This window comes from Cheilinus undulatus, linkage group 23 (genome assembly GCF_018320785.1).
Source record: "Cheilinus undulatus linkage group 23, ASM1832078v1, whole genome shotgun sequence".
Lineage (NCBI taxonomy): Eukaryota > Metazoa > Chordata > Actinopteri > Labriformes > Labridae > Cheilinus > Cheilinus undulatus.
The window spans coordinates 22,999,184-23,016,913 of record NC_054887.1 but is presented as its reverse complement, the minus strand read 5'-3'; the positions used below and the strand labels follow the sequence as shown (position 1 = coordinate 23,016,913).

The window sequence follows — 17,730 nt, the reverse complement described above, 5'->3', positions numbered from 1 at the left end:
ACATGGAGATGAAAGATGTAGCCCACAGCGTGTTCAAATAGAAGGGAATTGGAAAGTTTCTCTTTCCCTCAGCCCTTTTGTTTCTCCTGCAGTCTTGCTCAGTATTGCACTTTCCTACCCATCAATATCTGTTTTGATTTAAAGCAGCGTGTTGGTTGGAAGGAGCTGCTGACCCAAAAAAGAAACCAGTCTATTTGCAGACATGGATAAGTTCACTATCATCTGCCTCCACGCATGAAGCCATTTCGATATCTTTACTACTCACTGCTTGGGAGTTGCTTTCCATTTATTCCTGCAGCTCTGCAGTGCCTGCTTTCCTTGATTGCATTGTTGGCTCCCCTTTGTTCTTTATCTTTGTAGCTTTCTCTTCCTGTTTAGCACTTTAAAACCTAAGTAGCTTAAACACATCTGACTTCCTACAGAAAGTTTAGCTCAGTAAGCAAGAAACTGCTTCGATTCAATCTGAAGTTAGCGGCTAAATCAGAGCAGAAAGCGAACTTGACGGCTTTCGGGAGCCGATCCAAAAGCCCAATTAGGAACACACAGCTAGAGCAAAGGCTACATGTGTGTTTATGTGTGTGGCATTTTAATTGAGACCCACTTTGTTGCCTTTCTAGTCACTATCGCCACTTCCATATCAATCGAGCAGAGCTTGCTTCTTGGAGAAACAAAGCCTGTTGGCCATTTGAAGTTTTAAATAATTAAAGTCGTACAAGGGCCCTCAAAAAGCATTAAGGCTAGGCAATTTAGAGAAGCAGCATGGAATTAATTGTGGCATTTGTAGCCAGCTGCGTGGCTGCTTCTGAAGAAGCTGTCAAACACAGTTATTGTCTCTTCACAAAATGCTCTGATGTTTTTTTTATTTTTTTAGCTCTTATAATCGGGTGGTCAGCTGGTTGGCACTTAAAACGACAGTGGAGTTTGTCAGGAGTAGCACTTAAAGCAGCACTTAATTCAACAAAGCTGGAGCCCTCCCAAAGCCATACCCCGACAGTCCTATACTTTTATTAAGCTCTTGTTTGGGGTGCTACAGTTAACCAGCAACGGTTTTGCTAAACCGAAAAAGCCACGATTGTTGCTTGATGAATTGTAATGAACCTTATATGATGGAGTTAAAAGACCTTTCTTATCGTCTACATCTTGTTATTCTTGTTCAGCTATTATCTGACTGCGGAGGAAAAGCTCTGGGTGGCTCATGTTTTTACACAGCCTGGATAAGAGCAATTATACCATGTTAAAGCTAGCAAGGGCTACAATGGAAAGCTTTTCTGCTTGTTAGGTACAGTCAGTATCGCTCCCTGACTCAAGTGGAATTAATTGCAGCTTGTTAACAAGCTCAGCTAATGGCTCTATCATATTTGAATATATTTATGTCCCTGCTGGCTTGCTTGTTTTTATGCACCCAAAGACCCTTTGTGTGTTACACATGCATTTGTAACCTACTACATTGTTATATTTCACCTGAAGCTGTCACACATTTAAAGTAGAAGGGTTCTTTAACAGTCATGTTTTTAGAAACAATTAATGACATACAAGTCTAGTTGATTTAAGTTTTACTCAGGTTGTTTTAAGTCATGTGATCCTGATGATGGGCACAATTCAGATGGGGTCAGGAAGTGAAGAAACACTGCAATTGTCATTAAAAAATAGTTACATACATTGGGTTTGATCCCTACACTTGACCAAAAAAGTGTCTTTCCCACAGGTTCACAGATTTACCTGGTGGAGGTAATCAGTTGCACCAGTGACTTAATCCTGCATACCTCTGACTCACCTGCTAGCCAGCTGAATAGAGACAAGAGTCTCGAACTGTTCTAAGAGGCTAGCTGTGCCACTTTAACAGCTTTTCACCCTCATTTTGGTATAAACATACTTTTAATAGAACTGTAATATACCATTAAGCAAGTAAATCTTTTTTAATGAACCACAGGAGCTGGCTCCTATTTGAGAGATAGTTTCTTTTCTTCCATTTTAAACATTACTTATAATACTCTAATACTCTATAACAGGGGTGTCTGAACTTTTTCTACAGAGGGCCACATACAGAAATATTTAAGGGTGGTGGGTCCACTTTCATAATCCTCGCCATGAGGATTTCAAAGTTAGAAAGACTAATCCAATTGAAGATAATACATGTTTGGTAACTGAGTACACCTAAATGGCTAGTTAATGGCTGACAGGGCAAATAGAGAGTCATTTTCAGGATTTTGGGGAGCTAGTCAGATTTGAGACGGCCTTGTTTGGCCCTGGCTACCACTGACTCTGCCCATGAAATGTTACTGGGGCTGCTATTTGCTGCAATAATCCATCGGGACATTATTGATCAAAACATCTTCTTGTCATAATGTTTGTTTACAGTATTAACATGGTAGCACTGCCTTGTGCTGAAACTAAAAAGTACAATAAAGTTAAGCACAAGCTTCATGTTTAATGTGGGCCATATTTCATTTTATTTAAGAATTTTCATTGGGTCAATCAAAAATGGACCTTGGGCTGCATTTGGCCCCCCGGCCATAGTTTGGACACCCCTGCCATATGATACCAAAAAATCTACGACTGTTGTACTTATATAAAAGTAAAGTTACTGTGGTTAACATTTACTTAAGTACAAGTAAAAGTAGTGGTCTATAGATTTACTCAAGTAAAAGTATCTTATTTAAAGTTTTCTTTCAGTGATGAGTGCTGAGTAGATACTGAGTTGTACAGTAAAATATGATTATTGCTTAGTGGAAGGAACAACAGGAGAACAGATTTTCTACCAGGTTGTTCAGGTAAATTCACAGCTCTATAATAAATTCAAATACACAGCAAACTCAACTCAAATAGAGTTAAATTAACACTTAAGATTGTCTTTATTGGTCCACACTGCATAGAGATAAACCAAAGTTACAGTGTTAAATATCTGGCAAAGTGCGTCTCCTCAGGAAAAATCAAAGCATAGAGTCAACCTCATAGCATTGCAATACATACTATTGAAGAATATGCACTATGTGTCCTTAGGATCTTGGTTCTCAACTGATTGATCTGACCTAAAAGTAGGTTGTGAAGCCATTTCCAGCTGCTCTCAGAATTGTACCTGGCACAACAAAATACGAGGCAAAAAGTCTATGATGTTGTGCTTTTATTTTGAAGGAAATGTCTTCATCTCTTTGTTTCATTTCATGTCCAGACTGCCCCATTTTTCATTAAAAATAGTAGTGAAGATTGAAAATTCAAAGAAATTTGGGTTGCAATTTGTCATTGAGGGGTTGTGGTGGATCCTTTACATTAAACCGTTTAAGAATCACTGCATGGGGGGGCCTAAAGTCACAGGTAGGGACTCTAACTCAGTGGATAACATAATTCATGGTGCAAACGTGTTTCACAACAAAAACAACAACAGTCTACCAGAAACATGACCAAAAGAACCCCAACAGAGATCACTGCATGACAGGAAACATCCTAACATAACTAATCACATGGAAACTAACACTCTGCCCAAGGGCATGATGGGAAACTCTGCCCACACATTCCCCCAGATTTGAAAGTTTTTCTTTCTTTCTTAAGTAACAAGAGTCCTTTAAAGTTAAGTTTACATACAGTTATGCTGATGACACAACAGTTGGCGTACATAAATGCAGGGTTAAACAGCAAATCTCCAGCCCTAGGCCTAAATTCATGAGTTTAAAGGTGGTAATGTTGATTTCTCTAAGGCTTTTCTTTTTGAGTTTTAAAGTCTTATTTTTGCTTGCTGTTCAGAATGCTCTATTTTTAGCTCTTTAAAGCACATTGAGTCTGTGCATGAATAGTGCTTCAGAATAAATTTGCAAAGTCATGCTATTAAAAGGTTTCACAACTAACATGTGTTCCCTACACAGATGGTAAGACTAGTGATGAAACAGATTTAGCTGCTTCATCATTTTCCTAAATAAAGCTGTACTTTTGTGGTTTAATTCTTATTTTTTGTGTCTCTGAGCAGTCCAGACCAGGCCAGACTCTGTGATTTGGAGGACCAGTCCAAGGCTGCAAAGAAGGGCATGTGGAGCGAGGGCAGCGGCACACACACCATCCGCGACCTCAAGTACACCATAGAGAATCCCCGCAACTTTGTCGACTCTCTTCACCAGAAACCCATCAATGGTTAGTACAAAGATTCACCTAGAGTACAAAGACACACCCAGAAAACAAGCAGTGTGTTTCTATAAGCCAACATTTATCCATTAAAGCTGCATGTGTAAGCAATCCAGTGTTTTGGGTTGAAGGTATTTTGCTTTAAATATCCTCTTCAGGGCATGTAATACCACTCCACTGGCTCATTTCTCAGCGCTCTCATCTCTGACCCTACCCGAGGTGTAATGTGCCACTCAATTCATTTCCAGGCGACTGCCGCCAGCAGTGGCTCAGCTCATTTCACTTCTCTTTAATTGAATGGGAAAATGAAGAGGGGGAGGCGTTTTTTCCATTCTTTTATTTCTTGTTCTTACCATTCACAAGCTACAGTTATAGTTGTTTTAAAATTGGAGGCAGCAATCCAGCCGAAGAGTTTAAATGTGCTTTGAGATTCTGCGGCAGAGAATCAGAATTTTTTTAGCATCGACTGAGACACATTCAACTATACATTTAAACAGGTTAGACACAGTAGTAAGGCGTATAGTCTGAGAGAACACACAGAAGTACAGTTTGGGTGTGAAATGCTTTTTGCACAGGTGAGTCATATCCTCTTAAAGTTCCTAAAACACTTTAGAGGTCAGAAGCAACATTTTGGAGAGGAAATTTCATGATGGAACTTAAAAGCTTTCCAAATAAATTGACCTTGCCTCGTGCCTGTGTGATATATTTCACAAAGTGTAGCCGACACTTTAAAGTGCTGCTCAAATATCCGTCTTTTTTGGTATTGAGTAAATACCTTTTATACGTTTTTAAGCTGCTTATAAAAACTATGAAATTGTTGAAGAAAAGCAGCTTCTTTACAACGAACATTGGAAGCTTGAGTTTATGTTGGTTGAAATGGAATTAATTTATGAAAATGTGTAGAGAACTGTCTCCACTATCCATACATTTGCTCGTTATATTTCAAAATACCTATCCCTAAACAGCATGAAAATAATGTAATAAGCTTTAGTCTAGTAGAGGTAGAGGTTCTATTTACATTTTTTATGTCGGGGAAAACACAAAATTCAAAGCAATCCTAATCATTTCAAGCACTTGCTTTTATATAACAGAGAAGGATGTACCAAGCTTTTCACAGCCACTTATTAATAAGTGTTAAATGGAGATTTTGGGGTGGTGTATCACTTAAATGGAGTGTACTCTTCATTCCTCCTCTTTGAAAAGGACTAGAGAGCAATCCTTTAGTGAGACACTCTTAAATCCACAGCTCAGTGACACACTTTGGTTTGTGTTTTGGCAGTTGTTTCAAAGTTGTTTTGAAGTCACTGAGTGGTGTGCCGAAGAGGTAATACATGTGCTCACATTTCTCCCAGGATGAAGGAGAATGACTAATAATAACATAAAAATAATAAAATGCACTGAAATAGTTGGCTTGACCACATAACTGATTCAGATACTGGGCTTAGGATGCATAACCCATACGTCAAGTATTGTCAGTGTTTTGTTACTTCGTATGTACTGTGAAACGATACAGTAACATTTTTTCTTTATATTTGATGGTACTGAAAGTGCCAAGGCTTTGGTAGAAAACATGCAGTTGTAGAGCAACCAACATTGAGATCCCTATAGTTAATCACCATTTTTTTGTTTTTGTGATTTTAAGGACTTTTTTTTTAGGCTTGATTTAAAAACGTGCATATACTGCTACTTGCATGTTGCCAGGACTGCACTGGGCAAAAAATCTGACCAGCATTTTTGACCCATAGCTGCCCCTAACAAAGGCCAAACATGGCCAAGCAATGATGGTTGATACTCACACTCAAGCTAAAATATTTATGTGTATGTGAAAAATCCCTCTTCACAGAATGGGTTGTATGTGGTACCTAATATTTAAGCTTAATAAGATGGCTTTAGGAACACATTTTAACGCAAATAACTTCCACCAATCATGGGTCTTAGATTATGGGAAAGCATTATGATTAAAATTCAATTAATTATGCAGCCCTAATTTCAACCCATAGCCACCATGAGCAAATAGCAGAGAGAGTTGTAGATTAAAAAACACATAAATAAAATGAAAACAAAGTGGGAGTTTAAGAGTATGCTAACCTTGCTCAGCTGATGGATTTGGCAGATACCATGTCTGTTATCAGGCAGATCCATCTTGCAAGGCTTCAATCTGAAACACTTGTTCCTGGCTCCGAAAATGACCAGATCGATCTGTATCAGCGGGCTGTTGCGTAAGCTCTGTCTCGAGTTATGGTGTGAAGTCCTCACTAAACTCTACGTAGAGACTGGGGAAGTTACAACTTAAATTGTCATTGTTCGGCTGCACCACAGAGACATAGAGTTGATCTTAACAGACTAATGGCTAAAATACCCTATGCTAACTGCCGTTAATCCTTAAACAGCACTGAGCGTCGTTGAAAAATATGCCAAAACATATTGCAGAGGTGATTATGAAAGCCTACAACCTAAGCTTAGAGCAAGTATAAAATAACACTGATATCAAGTGATGAAATTGCTAATAACACAAGATAATATAACGCTGGTTGGTAGAAATGATCTCCACTCAAGGAAAACAGGGTTGTTGATCATGGAGAATGCAAGCCCACTGGCTCTTCTCATAGTTAACAACTGTAGCAGCTTTTGGAAAAGGTCCTGAATCTTCCAAACGTTGTGCATTGCCTTTATCAGTGGCTCTCAAATAGCATGGCACACTGGTGGGGCTTGAGGCAAATTTAGGTGTACCATGGGGAGTTGTTCAACCATATCATATTATTAAAACTACACTACCACTGAGATACCTTAACAAGAGGCTATTTTGCATAGTTACAAAAACATGGTGTGCCTTGGGCAAATATAGTGTGAAAACCACTGAACTAGATGGATGTGAAACATATCCCATTCAGTTAATAGGTGAAACAATCAATCTGGTGTGTCTGGTAAAGAGTAGGCAGTGATACAGAAAATAAATACAGAACAATAAGATGTTGTTTTTCTGTCAGCTTGCCAACAGTTGTGCTCTAAAAAACAAACATTTCGACACCTCTGCACACACATGCAGGAAATTGCAGGATTTTATTTGATTGCTGCAGAAGTTGTGCTTCTTCCTGCTTGCTCTGTCTGTCTCTACTCCACCCTCTGCCACAGCAACTACACTGCTCATGGATCTTACTCACCAGTTTGTGAATATGTTTGGGGAAGTACCTTTATCATCTTATGAAGTAGCACACATCTGTTTCAGTTGGAGATGGCTTCACATCACCACACAAATGCAGATGCCCATTAAACATCCTAAATAAAAACATTATTAAATACAGATAATAAGCAGAATCACTCCTTAGATTTCATCTGGACTATTGATTGTTCAGGGGAAATGCTTTATTTTGAGCATACATCATGTTTATTTAATTTTGGTCGCCGTTGAGTGACCTTTTCTATTGTGCAAGTTTGAAATCAAGAATATAAAATCAAGCATAGTTGGTTCATTGATATTGAAACAGATATTGGTGGAGTTCGATTTTTTTCTTGCATGGTATTAAATTTCAAGCATCTGGTATTGTGATATCTTATAAAAAATATGCATTTTCACCCTCAAATAAACATCTGAGAGCTTGACGTCAGTTTGACTGTTACACAACCCTCTCTCTGCGAGTGTGTCTAAATTCTCCCCCTTTTCTCCCCTCCAGCCATCATAGAGCATGTGCGTGACGGCAGTGTTGTTCGTGCCTTGCTGCTTCCAGACTACTACCTGGTGACCGTCATGCTGTCTGGAGTCAAGGTAACTGCCAATCACTTGTTGCACTTAGAAATGTGTGAACATTTGAACCTTTAATTCTTCTTTTAATGACAAACTTTTAAAGTTGAAAGAACAGAAACAATAGCTAGTGAGACAATTAGTAAACGTTGAAGTGGCTCTCACCAATCTCCATGTTATTATCATAAAAACAAAGCACTTTAACATGACAGCTTTTTCTTGTTAGCAATGCTTATAAAAGACGCCTTGAAAGAAGAAACAGCTCATTTTGCCTCTCCTCTAAGTCTCTGTTTGTTTTACCAGTGTCATTTCCGCTCCACTAAATTTCCTCATCCATCCTTTTCACCAAGCCCAGCGTTGCCAATGGCCCACTCAAGATAACTAATCTGTTTCATCTCCTACTTGAAGATATTACTTCCATTTCAAGGTGTTCTTTGTCTCGTTTTTCAAAGGCTTGTCTCCTCGTCGCGTTGGCGTATATCTGTCTGTTCTTCTGCTAAACTTAGAAGGAGAATACAGATAGAAGAAGGAGGAGATGACATTGGTTAAAAGAGGATAAAAGTAGTAAACAGAAAAACAGATTAGGCATGTTCTAAGAGTGCATAAAGTACTTGTAGAGGAGGACGAGCGGGAATCAAAGCAGACAAATGTGTTTCTCTTTCAATACTCACGTTATGTGTCCTTGTCTGCAGTGTCCCACGTTCAAGAGGGAAGCGGATGGCACAGAGACACCGGAGCCGTTTGCAGCAGAGGCCAAATTCTTCACTGAATCTCGCCTTCTGCAGAGAGACGTTCAGATCATCCTGGAGAGCTGCCCCAACCAGATCATACTGGGCACCATCCTGCACCCGGTACGACAAAGGAGGCAGCACCTGACTAGCTGCACTTAAAGTCAGACTTTCTGTTGTAATGAATTAGTTTTTAATGCCTCTCCTTCTCTGTGTGTCAGAATGGAAACATCACAGAATTACTGCTGAAGGAAGGCTTTGCCCGCTGTGTGGACTGGTCCATGGCTGTTTACACGCAGGGAGCTGAGAAACTCAGAGCTGCTGAACGGTACGAAAAGAGTAGTTCCATTTTGTTTTAAGGGAACTTCTGGATAGATGGAAACAGATTATTATTATAACGTGTTGTTGAAAATACAACAATGTGTGTACACTCAATGGCCTCTTCATTGGGTATACCTGTTCATCTGGTCATTAATGAGAATATCTAACCAGTGTGTCAGCTACCAGTGCATTTAGGCTTTTAGACATAGTCAAGATGATCTGCTCATGTCCAGAATAAGCATCTCTTCAGGGGAGATAGTTGATTTAACATCCTAAGACCCTGCATATACTTATTAGGAAATTGTATTTGTTCTTTCCCACAGCATGGTAATCATTTTGGCTACAAGAATGATTTAGATAATTGACCAGAATGTCCATTTAGTTTAAATAAATTACTTCAAATACTGGCAGAATTTGCTTTGAATTTTGACACATTTTTTTCATTGACACTTTGGTGAATATGTTTGGATATTTGGGGGAATTTGCTTAGAAATTTTCAATTATTTTTTTGGCAATTTTTTGGATATGTTTTTATATTTTAGAGATTTCATCGGTAGTTTGACGGGAGCATTGCTTTGATTTTATCATATTTTTTCCATATTCATGGGAATTTGGAAAATGTATTTGGATGTTCGAGGAATTCATTTTGAAATTTTTAGGCTTTTTTGACCCTTTGAGGATGGAGTTGGCGTATACGACGAGAAGAGACGTGTTATTTAAAGTTAGATAACTTTGGAACTGAAAATTTTCGGCACTTGTTTTGCCTCTGAAAGTCCTCTGCTGTGCCGTTCTAATGCCGCTACTCACACCTTTGTAGCTCTTACAGAATGTTTTCTAGGGAGTCTGGAACTTTGCTGACTTCTGGTGTGTCTAAAGATTAAATCCATAACAGTATCTCTGAAAATGGCCATCTTTTTATCCATTTATTATGTATTTTTCGATCTTAATTAGGTAATATCTGGTAAGCCCATCTGTTTGTATCCTGTTCACTGTGTTTAATACATAAAGACTTTGATTTCAGATTAGTTTTTTTTCTGTTGTCTTTATAGTTCCATAACTTTTTACAAATTTAGGTTATATTGCTGCAACACACATATTCTTAAAGCCCAGGTTGTCCAGAAGAAAAGGATTATGAGAGCTTGACTGCAAACCATAGGATTTATGTTTTACAAGGTTTTTAAGACAAAAATGTCTAGATGAGACACAGTGGTTTGAAAATGGCTTAGTGCTCACAGAGTGAATAGAAATTTTGGAAATGTTATGTCATTCTTGCAAAGATGATTTGATTTTTTGGGGGGGATTTCCTTTGAAATTTTTAGATGTTTTCATTTAAATTTGGGAAATGTATTTGTACATTTTGGAAATTTGACTTTGAATTTAAGGACGGGCTCCTTTGAAATTTTCAAGAATTTTCATAGAAATTTCTGGTATTTTGTTTGGATGTTTAGGGGAATTTTCATTATTTTCAGGGAATTTAAGGGAATGTATTTACAGATTTTGGGGAATATAATGACACAACTTTAAAGGGAAATTTACTTGAAATTATTATGGAACTTGTGTGTATTTCTTGGGGAAATATTTATTGGAATATTTAAGCTTAACGAAAAAAATTCACTGAAACATTTTTTGAGTATTTGAAGAAATTTTTGGGTGCTATTTATGGGATATTATGTAAATTTTATCAGAAATTTTAGGAAATTTTTTGAAATTTTAGGCAATTTATGTGGATTTTGGAATGGAATTTTTTCAAGAAATATTAAACTTTTAGTGAAAACATTTTCTTCATGCCTAGGCTTAACAAGTCCCTGTAGGCCACCTGTGGACAATTGTTGATTTTATTTTGGGTAATAACTGATTCCTGTTCAAAGACAAGTCTGAGCTTTTATTTTGTTTATTTATTTATTTTCATTATTATTAAGTGATGCAGAACAGATCATGACTAGTGAGAGACAACACACATGCAATACATATAGACAGTGGAAACAAGAAAAGAAAGAGACAAGCAAAGCAGGAACTCAGAACATTTTATTTTAAGTTTGAAGGTGTTGGAAGGCTATGTTTTAATTCATGTGGGTGTGTGTGTGTATGTGTGTGTGTGTGAGATAATGTGTTTTTCTTTTGGGGGACATTGTGGAAAGGTGAGTGTATGGGTTGACAATTTAAGTTGGGATTAAAATGTATAAATATATGAAAGACGGGAGGGGAGACACTGTAAGGATGCAGAATATACTGATGTAGGTCAGCATATGAAAAGAAATAGTTTAAGTGGAAGGAGGGAAAAATGAGAAGAAAAAAAACAGAAAAAAAACAAATCAATAAAAAAATTTAATAAATGGTAAAGAAAAAAAAATCTTAGTCTGAGCTTTTTAACTCATCAGGTCCTACTTGTGCCAAATAAGTGAGTGAAACTTAAAATCTGCCACCAGAGGGCTCTTTATCAAAACAGTAACAAAAATACAGACATACTGCTCAGTTCAACCTACCTCTACTGCTTATTTCTCATTTCTTTAGAGGAGTTCTACTATTAAAAACTGTACTTCATAAGGTGCATTTACTCAAAAGTAAAGCTTCAATTTGATTTTATAAATGAATGTCACATGATGAGGGAGAAAATATGTTAAAAGTACCCTTGCTTGTGCAGTCATATTGAACATAGTCCTCAGCTTGGGCGATTAAACTCCCAGTCGATGGTAGAGAATAATCTCGGTCTGTCATTGACTAGCACAAAACATGAATGAGCGCAGCTTCCAGTAGCATTTAATACTTCCTTATGTAGCAGTTTGCATATCATCCCTTGTTTCCATGGCAAGGATAAATGTTCCATGTCTGACATAGTGGCAGCTTAACAGGACACGGACTGTCAGGGGAATAAAAATTGAAATTCAAGAACTCGGCTAACAATTATATGTAACTAATTTTTTATATAATCGAGGAGAATTCAGTACAAAAATTCTGCATAATGCACCACTAATGTGTATCACAATACTGTTGACAATACAATGTTTTTCATCTTTGTTAAAAATCTTATTTTTTCAGAATATTTTGCTGTTTCACGTTCTGCAGTATGCTGTTTTTGTGGATTAGAAGTCTCTTGAAATATTTTCACTGTTTTTATTTTTCAGTTATTTACTTGCTTGACATCTTCACTCCTGCTTTGGAAAAGTCTTATTCTAAACCTCAACATGTTCTTACTTTGGTCATGTCTGTACATCCCTCTTCTGTAGCTGCACAGTTCAAACAAGAAAAGACAAAAGCAGATTGCACCTTCTCTTGATTGAAATAAAAACAGCTTTGCATTATACTGTATTTTTGTCTAATGGATTTAAATTGTATTATAATTGTTTTTTAATTGTACTGAGACATTGTTAGATTTTTACTAATCTATAATGAACAGACAAAGGTACATTTAGGTTCATTCAGTATGGAAAACAAAAGTGTAAATGGTACACAATGTTCTGCTTTTAAAACTTACACTGTTACGCTGCATGACTCATTCTCTATAATCACAGCATCCATGAATGTGACCTAATCATGTGTGAATTTTCTCAGAGTAATCAGCTTTTGCACTTTTTCATGGTGAAATGGATAATTTTAATCACTTGATTAAGCCTTTAATGGACTAATATCTCAGAAGTGGAGTTCTACCACTCATGTTGATTTTTTTTCTTGGCCAGATCTGCTAAAGAGCGCAAGGTCCGCATCTGGAAGGACTACGTTGCACCCACAGCCAACTTGGACCAGAAGGACAGGCAATTTGTCGCCAAGGTGAGGCCCTGAAGTGGCTTTTAAAGCTGTGAGCCAGTGGTAAAGGTGGCTCGAATTGGCACTTTACCTGACATAATGTCTTTCAATTTGGACCATGTTGCCTCCTTTGAAAGTCCCTGCTTCTTTTCTCACTACAGCAGTAGAGGGCATAAATTTTGCAGCATGACATGTTGACATTATCTTGCAGGAATAAGAACTGGCTTCAGCGCTAACAGGAACCTGGTCGTTTCTTTTTGCCTTCCATTGCTTCATGTAGTCTGTGGCATTTTCCAATTTTCTCCTTTCACTGTAGCAGATGCAGGACCACTTTAAGGAGTCTTACGAATTATATCCTCCTGAAACCTTTTTTCCCCCCACATTTGCACCTTCCACTTAATAAAAATAAAAAAATCCCCTCACTAAAGTAACTTGGAGGAATGCTTTACAGCAAACCGTGAAATTCTCCCTAGTTAAATTAGGGCCAAATCGCTGGCATATGCTGTGGCAGCAGCGCAAAACGACCCCCAAAAGCTGTGAACTAGAGATATTAGCTTTAGAGGTTATTTGCCAGGGCCTCAGGGGGAAAAAAATGTCCTCAAAATCAAGTAGAAGGAGTGCATTCTCTCCTGGTTGTCTGCTCACGTTAGTTTAAATCAAGTGAGATGGATTCCTAGATACATTTGGTGTCAGTCTTGCTATGGGATGAAATATTATAGTACCCATTTCATAGCTTTAACGTAGTAAAGCTAAAAAAATTGACTTTAAATCTGGTCTCCTTTGTGTGCATTTTGATGATGAGATGCACCCAACCCTTTCTTTCCCTCCGTACTCAGAAAGTAAAGTTTAATGCCTCTTAAGTTCATCTTTTGTCTGGGTTTGCTCCCTCTGCATCTCAAACTTTAAAGACCCTGAAAAAATCACTGCCAGCCTGAGGATTGCATAAAAGGTGTTGCTTTGGCAATTTGCTTACAAAATGAATTTGATAAACTGCGAATGCATAAAGACGGCGCAGAAAAGAAACTATGTGTGTTTATTTTTTTCCCTGAGTAAGAGGGAAGAGGCTAGAGAAAGGCTGAAACATTAATATTATCAGTGTGAGCAGCTCTCACATCTCTGAAACCCCTCCAATAAAAGAGGGGAGTGTGAGGAAAGAGGGGAGAGTGAGGAACGTTTGGTGGTGAGCTCAAAAGGAGGCAGAAAAATGGTGAAAAAGAAGATGGTTGAAGAAGAAATTGGAAATATGACTGAAGAAGTATATGGAGACTTTTGGGATTGAAGATGAAAATACATGAGAAGCAAAAGCCTGAAAAAAAAAAAACATTATCAAGACCTCTTGGTCCGTGTGTATCCTCTCTGGTATCCTTGGACTTTTTTATGCTTCACTGCTGCATTGCTGATGCCCCCAGTTAAACCTTGGTGCACTTTTTGATCTCTCTATGACTCCACTCTCCATCCTCCTACCATGGAACTTCTCCCAACTGAAAGCTCCAAAGGAGGCTTGCTCCTTCTCAGCAGCTACTTTTCAAGTAAAAACCAGCGTATATGACTCACTTTTGATGCCTACTTTTTCGTCCGAAAAGTTCTCTGGCCTACATACTTCTGCAGTAAATTAATGTGAATAAAATGCTGAGGCATGCACTTTTAAAACTGCAAACTTGGCTGCCTCCATTACAAATTTCACGCAACCTTAAAAATTCTCTGGCATTTCCTGTATGTTAAAAGCTGCTGCTTAACTGCTCAGAATGGTAGGATACACAACAACTCAGATTTGGCTTGGGTTACCACTTTTTTGCATCTTTTCCCCATAGTTGAGTCATAATCCTGCATTTAAAGAAAACACTGTTATACTGTTTAGTAATTAAACCTTGTTGCGTGCTGGTTTGTGTTAACACTTCTTAAGTTAAGAAACAAATGAGCACTAGTGGCAGGCAGAACAGCTCCCTGACTGAGGGCCTTCACAACTGTCGCTGTTTGCTGCAAGCTCAGATGCTGCTGAAACAGGTAGATGTATCAATTGGTTGATTAATTATCCAATCACATGGATAGAAAGCCAAAACATAGATCTGTATTGTCACCATAACATCTTGTTTCCGAATACGTATGGTAATGGAGGGAAGTCAGCAGGAAGTCCATTCATTCCTATGGGAATTTTCATGATGTCTGATGTACCTGCAAAACTCCTCCCTCTGTGATAGTTTCCTCTGGAATGTGCTGCGATTACATTGAAAAAATGTAACGCTTGCGGTAGACTTCAGGGAGACCGTATGAAAGTGTTCTAGCTGACCAAGCTGCTAACTCTAATTGCTGCTAATTCTACTATATAATTCTACCATAAACAGATGAGACTCCAGACAAATGAATTTCCCTTTGGGGATAAATAAAGTTATTGTTTTTTATTGTATTGTATTGTAACTAGCTAACAGGCTACAATGAGTAGTATTTGTCAGCTTTATATGATATGAAGCCATATTAACCATTTTGATATGAAGTATATATCAGGCTTTATCAGTTGATGTGAAGTGCTGTAAGATAGTTTAGAGATATATCTAAACACTTAAGTGAAGAGTTAGGAAGGGAGGGGTTGTTTAACTTATAGATGAACATTTGAACGGCTAAACAAGTTAGCTTAGCTTGTTTGGCTGTTCATATGTCCGTATATGAAATACATGCTGCTTTCCTGGTTGGTAAACCCTGATTCCAAGCTGCTTGATGGTGAAAACCTGATCATCATTGTCCTCTCCCTAATGGCTACAGGTAGTTTAGCTTTTAATCAATCTTGCAAAAAGTGCAGTTCCTAGCGTTGGACACTGGAGGCATTGTCCATATAATGATGGAAATACAGAAATCACTTACATATGTTTGTAGAAACTAGGTGTAAAGCTACACTTTTATTTTGAAATTCTTACCACACACCTGTGTGTTTGCTCCCCAGCACACCTTTAACAAGCTAGCAGTGGTAACAGTTGCTAACAGTTAACAGCTAAGATCAAGAGGATATCCACTCCTCTCTCGGCTGTGTGGACATTTTTTTCAGAGAAAGACTACACCAGGATGGGCCTCTTGCTTTATTTTGTCGGCTATGTCTGCTTTTTTATATACGTATAGGCCTTAGACTGCTTTGTGCCTCCATTGATACTGATTGTTGTCCGCCATCTCAAGCTAGATTTTTAATGAAAGTACAAGCTGTCTGTACTTAATGTGGTGCAAGCAGGACAACTGCTGTCTTTATATTACCTTCCTCTTTCTGTGTCGTTATGAGGCCGCTCAGAACAACAGAGATGAAACTTCTTCTATATGACAGATAGGATGTAAGATGAGCACTTTTAATACAGAAAGTTATTTTGACATTCAGGGCCTTATATTTTCCAGACATGACGGTCATCATCCTGCCAACTTGTATCTAGGTAAATTTTCTAGACTTTGGAGGCTGTGTTCACATCTTCGCTCTTAATGATTTCACATTCATTCAACTATAAGGCTCGCAGGGAAAAGTATGTGTAAAATCAGACTGATAAATTTAACAGTGCTTTTGATATATGCAGCTAAAACTGAAAATTTTGGGAACTTTTCAGGAGTGCAGTACTTTTGTGAAAAGGGATATAGCTTGAAGTTGTTCACAATAAAGTCAAAGATCTATAAAAATGGCATCAGCACTATTTGACTCAAAACTTTCCATCAACAATGGAAATGTCATGCTGACTGTGCCCCTGTTTGAACCATTTCAAAGCTAAGTACAGATCGGACAGCCTAAGGTTACCCGTCATCTCTCCTCCACAGTCGTCCCTGTGACATTTCTTGTCCCCCTAATAACTACAATTCACTGACTCTCCCAGGGACACGTCAATCCATCAATCCTATTATGATGATGATGATGATGATGATCATGATCATCACAGTCCTTCTCTCTTCTCGTCCGCTCCACTTTTCACTTCTTGTTATATGAGTGATGGATAGAGTGGAGTCAGAGCAGGTTCAATCCCCACAAGTCGATCCTGCTGACGCATCTTACCTCTCCGAATGTCTCTCCTCTCTCCCCCCTCCCACTCCTGCTGGGGCCGTGGTAGAGGATGTAGGCCACCTCCCAATAGTCCTCCTCTCCCCTTCCCTCTTTTTCCAAACCCCTTCTCTCCTCTTGGGTAACCACCAGTGAGAGGTGATGGATAAAAGGTGACATGGTGAAAACCCCTCGACCAACCACTCATCATGAGCTGATCAGGAGCTCTGTCAGTTGTAAAGCGTGTATATAAATGTATTTTCAGCAACATTTGGAGTAAGAGTTCTTTAACCCTTTAGAGACCAGTAAATTATGAACGTGATGTTGTAGTGTACTGACTTCCTTCACTTTAAGGAGCATTTGTCATCTCAGTCTAAGCAGGCAGCTCTCAACAGAATATGTGAGCATGTTAATGGTTTTCTAGTCAAAAAATAAACAACATACAGCACCAGGCTGTTCCAGCTGTGCACAAGTTCAAATGTATCCTAGTTTGAACTTTTGGATTTAGAAATGAGTTCACCAACTACTAACATGTAAAGTGTTTCAGCAGCTGTGTTGGCACAACTTAAAGTGTAGACTTAGCTCCTCATGGTAGTAAGGTCCTCTAAAATACAGCTGTATCATTCTTTAACAGTGGAATAACCTCTCTTATCTCTTTACACATTTCCCTCTGTTATCTGTCTACATCTCCATGCTCTGCATCTTCCACTTCTCTCCTCTCTTTCTGCATCGTCTTATTCTATTTTCTGCACCTCCTTCCATCTTCCTGCATCTCCCATCTGTCTTTCTGCATGTTCCGTTTTCTTCTGCATCTCCCTTTTCTGACTTTTTGCATTTCCCTCTTTTCTGCATCACCTTCTCTCTCTGCATGTGTCTTCTCTTTTTCTGCATCACCTTTTTCTGTCTTTACACATCCCCATCTACTCCCCATCTTCATCTCTCTCTTCTCTCTTTCTCTCTGTATCATCCTCTTCTCTCTTTAGCTATTTCCCTCTTTTTCTGCATCTCCCCCTCAGCCTCCCTTTCCCCATCTCCCTCTTCTCTTTTCTGCATCCCATTCTGTCTTTCTGCACCTCCTCTTTCTGTCTTCCTTG

General features: G+C 38.4%; 1 protein-coding gene across 1 annotated transcript in view; it reads left to right on the top strand.

The window, feature by feature from the left end:
- The window catches only part of snd1 (staphylococcal nuclease and tudor domain containing 1), a 284,136-nt gene that overhangs the window by 14,220 nt on the left and 252,186 nt on the right, over positions 1 to 17,730 (top strand). The window contains exons 5-9 of the mRNA XM_041780449.1: positions 3,959 to 4,119; positions 7,782 to 7,873; positions 8,542 to 8,700; positions 8,799 to 8,905; positions 12,573 to 12,663. Of these exons, the coding sequence (XP_041636383.1) occupies positions 3,959 to 4,119; positions 7,782 to 7,873; positions 8,542 to 8,700; positions 8,799 to 8,905; positions 12,573 to 12,663 (610 nt within the window). The remainder of the gene's footprint in view (positions 1 to 3,958; positions 4,120 to 7,781; positions 7,874 to 8,541; positions 8,701 to 8,798; positions 8,906 to 12,572; positions 12,664 to 17,730) is intronic.